The following is a 10707-nucleotide window of genomic DNA, read 5'->3' as shown; positions in this document are numbered from 1 at the left end:
AGTAATAACGAAAAGTGGTAAAATGAAAATAAGTTTGGTAATAAATTCGCAAACTTTCGCAGAATTTTTGCTTTCCTAGCGTTTATAATAAAATAATATTTACTGACACATTTTCCTGTGTATTTTCACAATCAAAACAAGGCTATAGCAAACACAAGACTGTGGTCTTTTCGTGTATCCCAAACTTGGCACAGAAGATACAGACAACTACAAATGTATCATAGTTAATTACCGAATTACGTCTTCCTGTAAGGCGCCTCTTCAAACAGTATTGGGCATGACGTAAGTTCAGCTCTATTCGTCAAGAACCAAAATTTGCTCTGTTTCATTTGTGTTACAAATTAGTGCGCTCGTTTTTTATTTGTAACAATGTGTTGGTTATTATAATATATTTATTCCGGTAGACTGTAGAGAATACATGAGATCTTACTACATACTGTATAACTAGTCTCAGAAAATGCTTCCGGTACAGATTTTAAGATAACTTATACTTAATTTATGGAAGTCCGCGATTGAAAAGTTAGGTCAACTTGTCACTCTTCGTTAACTAATGCACACAATGGATATTTTGTTCTCACTATGTTGATCCGTGAAAAATATATTATGTTCAGGCTATAACAAGGAAAGTGCTAACTAATTAAAGGACCCTGTCACATAGCGTTTTTTTTTTTTTTTTTTTTTTTCATATCATCTGTATATAATTCATTTTTCATTAGTAGTAGTAGTAGTCATTATAGTAAAAGTGTTGTCCCGTGGCTAAATATGTAGGCCAAGTTTATGACATGCTACAGATATAAATTTAAACTAGAAATATGTAGTATGTGTTTGGGACATATAAATAAATGTGACAGAAGTGATTATATTGTATTGCACGGAACGTTGAAATTTTTATTTTTGCCTTTCCCATTTCTCAAAATAAGATTAATGGATCAGTTATGATTATGATGATCATTCGTATCTGAAATGTCATTCAGTCATGTATATATTAGTGAAGAGTAACTTACTTTGACCTTCCAAAGAAGGCTACTTATAATGTGTAAGTATATTACCTTCTGAACATTTACATCTATCCTGTTAGTTTTTTTTATACCGGGAAGCCATTGAGAGACACACCTTAAACAAATGTAGTAAATATGATTAAATTTTGGGAATAAGTATCAAAGTCAAATAAGATATATACTAAAGTTTATTGATAGTATAAATAACAACTACAGGAATAATGTGTTTACCGTAAGATATTGAATTATGAAATGTAAAATTGAAATATTGTAAGTACAAGGCTTAACATTTTTTTAAAAAAATTTTTGCTACTAATACAAATTTCTCTGGAAGAATATTTTTTTTTTTTTCTCAAAATTTCTGATTTCTGAATTGTAATTAAATTCTGGATCTGAAACAATAAATAATCATTTCAAATTGAATTTATGATTTGAGTTGAGAAAGTCCTACTAAAAATTAATTACAGATATATATATACAGGTAATAATAATATATATGTTGTAAATTAGTGTCGAACGTGTGCTACATGGAACATTGATTAAATCTCATCGTTGGTCTGCTACTTTAGCAAGAACCTGATATTGGCAGTCAAATTCCGTTGCGTATTTAAAAATAAATGTTATAAAATAGGCTACACCAGTTAGGGTTTGTTTATTCTGATATTTTGATTCATTTTAAATAAGTGTCGTTATAAAATTGGCCATACCACCCAGGATTTTGATTTGTTTTGAGATTTTTTTTACTCATTTCGGGAAAGTTAAACGTTATAAAATTTGCTTAAGTCAGCCAGGATACTGAATATTCCATCTCCCTCTGACTTACTGGATTTTAATAAACGTTATAAAATGATGACTACATCCATGATTTTTTTATCAATAGTAGTTGTTATACGTCAATATTGTAATCCGGAGAATTTGGTTCAAATTCTGGTCGTCTTGCATTTTTCACTCTTTATATATTATTGAATTTGCATCTTTATTGAAATTGGTTATCTTCTCCATTATTCATATATATAATTAATAAGTGATAGTTACATGATTTTCTTTCTCTTTCTAGGTTATATCTCTCACAATTGCTGGGCGCTACAGTGAGCCTCAAGAAATTGTACTTCAAACGGAGAACAATTCCGGAAGCGGAAGTGGTTCATCATCTGCAGGTCCTTCTGATCCAGGACCCAGTGTTAGTGGTGTTTCTCGGAATGTGACCCAGGTTCTAGCACAGGCGGGAAGTTCAACGAGTGAAGTGAATCAGTTTCGAAGTCCGAATGTGGTGGCTCCGGGCAGTGATCCCATTCCTTTTCCACCAAAGAACAGCACAGTGGCGGCTAGGGCTACTGGAAATTATGGACCATTTCCGTTTGCGAGCATGACTCATGCAGCTCATGCGATTCAAAACCGGGAGTCTCATCACCAGGGAACTTCAAATGTGCAAGGCAGCTCCTCTAGATTTCCCTTCACACCTCCTCCCCCATATCCGGGCACTAGTAATGTAAATGTGAACTCATCAGTTGTTCAGCAGTTTTCTGCTCAGACTTCATGTTCGTTAGCAGCATCTAAAAACACGAACCAGAATGTAGGTGCAGGTTCAAGTGGTGTAGCAAGCAGTGTGCAGAGTCATAATACTGGAATCCGTCAAGTAGTGAATCCACAAGCAGGCACAACTCCCTCAGCTGTAAATAGTAATCCATCGCCGTTGCCTATTGCAGAGAGACCTTCAAATTCTGCGAATGTAGTGTTGCAAAGCCCGTTGTTAGTGAACTTGCTACAAAATGACCAAGGGAGTTCTGCTTCTCAATCTAGCAAAATGCTTCCACCATCTGACAAACGGAAGCTCAAGAAGAAGAAAATATCCGGAAAACCAGAAGGGCTTTCTCCAGGAACATCACCACTCATGTCTCCCAGCTCTCCTTTGTCAAATCCTTCAACCCCTACGACACCTTCGTCGGATTCACAGCCTTTTCCATCGAGTACGTTCAATATCTCATTACCTAATATCCCCAATTTAAATCTCTCCCCTCCACCTCCAGAAAGACCAAATGTTGTGGAGAATGTACCTTCATCACATTTACAGCAATCCACTCCAGTGCCTGCCCAACAAACAAGCATACCGCAGCAAGCTCCTGCACTTGTTTCTGTAACTTCCAGTTTACAAAAATTCTCTCAAAACCCTACATCACAATCTGCTGGGCAGATCCCTGAACGAAATGTTACTTATCAACCCTCTGTTGTGCAACCTCGTCAGACAATTGGTGGTTTGCAAACCCAACAACAGCTTTCATTGGTTTCCCAGCAACAGAAGCAAAATCTTCACAGTATTAATCGATCAACAGCAGCTGCAGTGAGTGCTGTGGGTCCAAGTGGTGTAACACGAACTGTCACTGTACCAGCAGGACGACATCCTGCTCTTCAACAACAAAGTGTAGTCAGTGGAGCCCCACAGACACATCTGCAGCCTCCACCTCCCCCTTACCCTGGTGTTCAGCAGCAACAGTCGCAACAGCAACAGCAGTTGAGCCGTTTAGCCCGTCCTGGAAGTGGAGCTCCATCTGTGCCCCCAGCCACAACTGGAAGTGTAGGTGTTGCCCAGTCAACGGGAAATACAGCTTTCCAGAATTCTGTGGTATCACATTCTACCCATCAGAGTGAAACCACGTTATTTAGTGGGCCAAGTGGGGACTATCGATATACTAATGCAAATGTTGACTCAAGAATTGGTAACCCGAGTGTATCAAATCAAGTGTCTAACGTAAGAACTTTGCCTACAGCGTCCTCTTGGGGACAAAACAGACTAGACACTACTCAACAACAGCGTCGTTATACTTCTTCGATGGATGTAACATCACAAAGCTCTGTGAACTCGACGGGGTCTATTGTTAGTAATTCTGCTGCATCATGCGTGACCAGTGAAAAGAACGAGGCGGAAACTAGTCAAAAGGAGCCGACACCTCCTCCGCCGTCCCCTCCGTTGACATCTTCTGGGAAACGTCGTCAGTATTTAATAAATCCATTAACTGGCCACTTGGAACCTATGTCAAGTGAGAGTAGTTCGGAAAGCGAACCCGAAATGCCAGACGAGTCATTCTTCTTTAATGAGCGATCCAACGCTGTGTTCTCCGACGAAGAGGAATCTAATGTTAGTACAATATCTCGAAAAGAAACTGATCAGTCGGATTCTGAGGCCACTACAAAGTCATCTGCTAGCTCAGATTCAAAGAGGATGATTTCAAAGGACATATTAAAATCTCAGGATTCCAGTCCAAGTACCATTGGCAGGGAAGTATCTGGAGGCAGTCCAGGTGAAAAAATTAAACTGCGACTCAAACTGGAGAAAAGTGAACCTGCATACAAAGTTGATGTTTCATTTGTGAATGTGCCACCAGTTAAGAAAGTAGATAAACTTGGAAGTGGTCGGTTGTTTGGCGGTTCAAACAGTGGTCAATCAACAAGCAGTAGTGGTGAACCCCGAGTACCTCCATTGCACATTTCTTTAAGGGGCCGGAATGCTGCAGTGGTGGTAAGTTCTAGGAAGGAAGATAAAGAAAGTAAGAAATCTCGGGATAAAGATTTTTTGGTGCGGACTGATCTAGACAGTAGTAAAAGTACTCTAGACAGGGATCTAGAGAAAATTAACAAGCGTAATAAACTAATCCGGTCGAAAACCAAGGATAGTGATAGTGGTGATAGTGTAAGATTGAAAAAAGCCTCCAAACTGTTTAAATTGAAAAGTAATAAAGAAAGTGTGAAAGACACAGATGACCTTAGGCGAGAGTTCGAACATCTCGAGAGGATAGAAAGTGTAAAACTTAGGACGAAATATAAAGAGTGTCAGGATTTAGATGATGTACCGTTAAAAACTCGTATTAAGAGTAGTAGCAGGGACGTGGGGGAAACGTTTCGTAATAAAATAAAAGATACGGACCTATCAAGTAGGGCAGTGCGTAGTTCGGAGGAATTTCATCCCAATAGTCCACGAAGTGAATTCGATTATCGGTCAGTTCACGTAAAGACAAAAAAGAAAGACGCACGTAAAAAACCTGACGGTCCATACGTTGCTCAGAGGGAACAGAATCTTCTTTCCGGCGGTGGGTTGGTCGGTGATGAAGCTGGTACAGGTGAACGTGATGTAAGTTCCTTACGATCAAAAAGTCAAAGCAAGGTGAATCCATCGTCATCGGTTGCTTCCAGTGTTTCAAGCGAAGTGTGTAGTGATCTCAGACTTAAGGTTCCTCAGGCGAGGCATAGTAAGACCTTTGACCAAGAGATAAAAAGTTCATCTCGAAGTAGCTCGTCGTCTCATCCTTCAAGTGTGGTGTCGCAGAGGGAAGTGAAAAGTGAAAGTTTACAAAGGACAGCAGAAAGTTCTGGTGGGGGAAAGAGTGCGGCGAAAAGTGTGGAACAAGTGTATAATGTAATAATGTCGATTGAAGACGGTATTGTATCAGGGATGAAAAAGACGTCTCAAGGTAGTGAACCTGTGTCGTCACAAGTAAGAACGTTGGAGGATAAGGAGCTGGCTCCTTCGCACCAAACTGTGAAAAGTCACTTGCCTGATAGGGATCTCAGTTACACAGGTTAGTTTGTTCATATTAATGCTTTTTCTTTATTTGAGTAAAAGAAGAATTTATTGTATTATAAATAATTCATAGACGTTATATTTGTATAATATACAGGTGTCTTTTTTTTTTCTTTCTTTCTTTCTTTCTTCAAGGATGAAAGTAATATTCTCTACGTAATTTTGTAGTAATTAGAGGAATAATTTCTTTTTGTAGTGAGTATTTTCCTTAATGCCGACAAATACAACTTAACTTTGATATCCAGGAATTAGATTGATGTCATGTACAGTTTACGTTGATACATAATAATGAGGGCAGACGGAATAGACGAAGACATAGTATTTGTGTAATTTACATATGCATCCGGAGACACTCACTTTTTTATGAATACAGTGTGTTAATGAACTATACCGACGAACTTTTAAGAGGTCATTCTTCTCATCAGAATAAGAAGTAAGTTCATGTGAAAAAAGTGCATAATTGTGGGAAAAAGTTCATAATTTCAGAGCTACCGTGGAAGCGGTCCATATCGGCGTAAAAGTTGCACATGCCCCATCCACAAATGTATATTTCAGCAATGTGCAGTGGTGCACAAGTGACTTTCCAGAGGGCATGATTCCCGGACATGTTGCCAATAGAATTCTCAGATATACTACCGCTCAAAAGTTCTCGAACACCCCGGATTTTTGTAAGCATCTACTGTTGATCCTATTATTTTGGTACGAGAACTTAACCGTTCTGCATCAGATAGCATCGAGTTTGACGGCAGTTAAATCGAGGTCTGACAGGTACTGCACATACGTCGAATTAATAGTTCTTAAAACTGAGGCCAAAAAAGGATATTTCATATAGATATTACATAGAATAAACGAGACTGTTTAAGGCGAGGCAACAAATTAGTTTTGTTGAACGATTTAGATACAGTGGGGAAAATGTGACAGAAATTTGAAAGAAAGATCAGTTCTTCAAATTTTGCAGTTCCCTGAACTTTATAAAAGCTACAAACGCCATTCTTTGAGAAATGTTTACAACGGTCAATGGTACATTCCTCTTTGCTCAGTTGTCGCTCACTGGACGCGTATATGTAATGCTCATCGTTACTATTTCAACGAGCAACAATGGGGCATACGATATCTTCGTAAACACTTCTCAAAGTGTGATATTTTTGACGTTTTAAACGTTAGCATATCAACACGTTATAAAGAATTGCAAAATCTGGAAAATTACTTTCTCTTTCAAATGTTTGTCACTGCATCGACTCTCTTTGTCTACATTTTCCAAACAAAACTAATATATTGTCTCATCTTCCACACTTGTTTATACAATGCAGTATCTATATCATATTGTCTTTCTTGGTTTCAATTTTAAGAATTATAATTTGACATGTCTACAATACCTGTCAGACCTCGATTCAAATGTCGTCAAATTTGATGCTTTAGGCAGGAGTACCTGTGATGCAGGGTGGAAAAGTTCTCGTGCCAAAATAATAGGATCTCAATAAATGCCTACAAAAATTCGAGGTGTGCAAAAACTTTTAAGCTGTAGTGTATACATGGACTTAAAAGGTGAATCCAAAGTAAGTAAAAGTACGCCTTGACAGTAGTAAATACGGGCGCGGAAAGTCGGAAGTGTTGAAACCACCATAGTTTGAGATAATTTTACTATTTTTCGATTAAACCATCTAAAATTTTGTATAGAATGAGATGACTATAAAAGTATGTTCTAGAGTAACTGCGTTGAAATGTGGCTTAAGAAAAACATCAAAAATCGAGAATAAAAGCAGTCTAGAAATCGTATTCAGAGAGAAAAATGTAAGTGTTGGGTTGTCAGATATCATCTCCCATCGTTCTTAATTTAAGAAAGAAAGAAAGAAAGAAAGAAAAAAAAAAAAGGACCAGCGACTCTGTCAATAATACGTTCTTCTTCCTTGTTTTCGATATCTGAGTAGTGCCAGAAGGATTAACAGGCTAGTTTCACCGGAACTTAACTCGAAGAATTCATCAACACGTTTATAACTCTGCGTCATAGTTGACTTCGCAGATTGTTGGCTAGCGACCAGAAAAAGTGAGATATTCCCCTGCTGTAGCGCCTTTATATTATAGTTGCTGAAAAAAAAAAAAAAAAAGTTTTGGACAGATAAACATCGTATTGAGAAAACACGCCATGTTTCCGATCTGTTAACTGAATTAATTGAGCCAGTGAATTTGCTGAAGTACTGCATTAATCGTGGTGCTTTTAGCATCATCAAGTGTACTTAAGTATTCCTAAGATCATTATCTGGCGTGGGTGCAGCTCTTATCTTGGGACTGTAATTGCCTAGACTAATCTAGTCTTTTCCCTGTTTCATATTGACGTAAACACTTTCTCATCGCTGGTAACGATTCAGTAAAGAAGTCTATTTGAGTCCACTAATAATGTGGTAATACTAGGGAAACACAGGAAATTCTCTGTTCCGTTCAGAGCATGTGCCATTCATAGAGTAAAGATGACCATATCAATAGAGCATTTCGTTTATTGGATATATTACGTAATGGATTGGCGCATATGTATGTGAGTCAGTTCGTTCAGTCGGTCCTCATTGATCTGATAAGTCGGCAGGAACTCGGATAGCCTAGTAGTTTGAATTTCTTCCCTTTAAAGCGTGGATTTCTCCATACACAACAGAAACATCTCGAGCACTTTGTAACTTTGATTCGAAAAGGATAGAAACAAGTGTTGAAAATGCCCATTTTTGCCTTCTTGATGCACTATTGTCCATATATCTGGAAAGAGAAATAAATCTCAAAAGGTATAGAAGAATAATAAACCTACAAATACGTGTAGCATTTATTTAATATATATATATATATATATATATATATATATATAGATAGATAGATAGATAGATAGATAGATATAGATAGATAGATATAGCAATGGAGAAAAAATGAATGTCATTGTACTGATAATTTTTATGTATTTCGGTAAACTTGATGGGAAACAGGCTATTTGAGTGTAGAAGAGAAAAACTAGCACCACATATTCCACTATACACAGCATTGCCATAAACTTCAGTGATCCCAGTCCCCGCCAAGTGAACTTGGTGGTGGACAAACACCGTGTGCGTGTATTTCCTCGGGGTTCTCCCGTTTCCTCCCACTTTCTTTATTTCACCATTTCATTCATTAACTCATCATCACCGTTTCTTTTAGCCTAACCGGCATAACTGTGGGACGTAAAACTCGGAAGATTTTATTTCATTTTCAGTTGTCAGTTTGTTGTTCGTGTAAAAGATTAGCGCTTTTATTCTTCTTAATTTATTCAACAGGTGCCGGGAGTTAGCAAAGTGATTTGCAACATATGTTTTCTTGGTCAGATATCATGTTATGTATACAGCACGTAGGGTACCAAAGCTGTGCGAGTATATATATATATAATATATATATTGAAGCATTTGCGTATGACACAATGTTCGTATACTTCAGACTCCATTTCGCCGCCAATGTTGTTTGCGAGTGGCATTTCCTTATTCGCAAAACGAGCTTCGGGAGAAATCAGTTTTTGTGACTAGTGCTTATGAAGTGTATATTTCTTTAACAACTCTTAAGCTATTTTGGTTCATAACTAACGTAATATGATGATGTTTTGTAATCATCTTACTAATAAGTAAAAACTAATTTGTATAAGATATTCTCCTCGAAAGTAATTATCCTCATTTAGTATTTATTCAATAACAGAAGTGCAACAGTTACTCAGAGACCCAAGTAGTGCTTTTTTGTAAAATTCATTTTCTACCATTTTCAATAGAACGGTTACCGCAAAAGTTATGGGGTTACGAAAATAGGAACGAAAGAAGAAATTCTGAAACATGGAAATGGAAGGCAAAGGTTATTTATAGCAAGTTGGATGAACATACCTCCATTAGGATGTAGCATGAGAAAAATGGGTACAACGAATCGTTCGTTTCGTACATGTTTTACCTCAGCTCAGAAACACATACCATAGACACCTAGACTCCTTCGAAATAGTCTCCCAAAGAATCCACCACAATACAGTGCCAACGATGTGAAAGTGGCCTCACCATAAGCAAATCTGATTTCGCAGTTCACTGCTGTGACAATGTGTTCGCGTGTTCGAAAGCCAGCATGTTTCACGCAGTGGCTCCTTCAGTTTTGGTATGAAGTCGAAATCGCAAGGTGATAAGTCTGGCGGGTATGATGGATGCTCGATTGCTTCGTATTCCTATCGTATGAGAAGATTCTACATGTTTTCTTGTAGACTGTTGCGTTGCCGTGAAACATGAATGCATCGGTAGACGTCCAGGGTTTCTCTCCCGCATAGCCGTTGTCAGTGTTGCTGGGCTTGGCACACAATTGTAAATGTAATAGTTCGTAATGTTGTAATTTGAGGTAAAACATTATGAGATGAGCAATTCGTTGTACAGATTTTTTTCTTGCTATATCCTGATTGGGATCTGTTAGTTGATCCAAGTCCCCGCATGTAACATTTACATATGTACTAACTTCGGAGTGCTTCAAAATTCCTTGTTTCGTTCTCATTTTCGTAGTAAAAAAAGTTGCCATAACTTTTTGCGGTAACCCTCGTATTACCAGACTTTCAATTTTAAGTAAAACTTCAATTCTGTGATGTGTTGTAGAACCAAAGCTTAATATTTTTTGACGTTTTAAGTTAAATTGGCTTTTTTTTTTAATGAATTTTTATCTTACTACACTCAAATAGCCCTAGTCTCTCTCGTAACTAATTATAACTTTTTCTACTGAATTACTTATAATAACATTGAGTGTGAATAGCTGATAATAAATTTGGAGAAATACTTCAGTCTGATATGTAAGAAAAAGTAAAATCTAGTTTGGAGTACATAGTTGCCGTTAAGAAATATGTATGTAATCACCGTGATAAATTAAGAAATTTTGAACACTTAAGTGTACAACTTTAATATTAGTTCATTTCGCCTGATCAGTTTAGTAGCATATACGAGACGTGATCACAAAATACGGTGAATAATTTTATTAGAAACAAAGTAATAAGCTTACATGGAATTGGATTTAATCTCCTTCAAAGAACTGTCCTTGGCTAGCAATGCATTTATCCTAACATTAAATCCATGACTGGAAGGCTTCTTTTGAAAGGGCGCTCAGCTTCTCTGTCGTGACCCT

General features: G+C 37.4%; 1 protein-coding gene across 2 annotated transcripts in view; it reads left to right on the top strand.

The window, feature by feature from the left end:
• The window catches only part of LOC145670420 (uncharacterized), an 84631-nt gene that overhangs the window by 51093 nt on the left and 22831 nt on the right, over nucleotides 1-10707 (top strand). For both annotated transcript variants that reach the window (XM_081739088.1, XM_081739096.1), the window contains exon 5: nucleotides 2056-5569. In XM_081739088.1, coding sequence (XP_081595214.1) covers nucleotides 2056-5569 — 3514 coding nt within the window. The remainder of the gene's footprint in view (nucleotides 1-2055; nucleotides 5570-10707) is intronic.

This window comes from Thermobia domestica, chromosome 2 (assembly GCF_964235325.1).
Source record: "Thermobia domestica chromosome 2, izTheDome1.hap1.1, whole genome shotgun sequence".
NCBI lineage: Eukaryota > Metazoa > Arthropoda > Insecta > Zygentoma > Lepismatidae > Thermobia > Thermobia domestica.
This window is presented reverse-complemented; position numbering and strand designations above follow the sequence as displayed.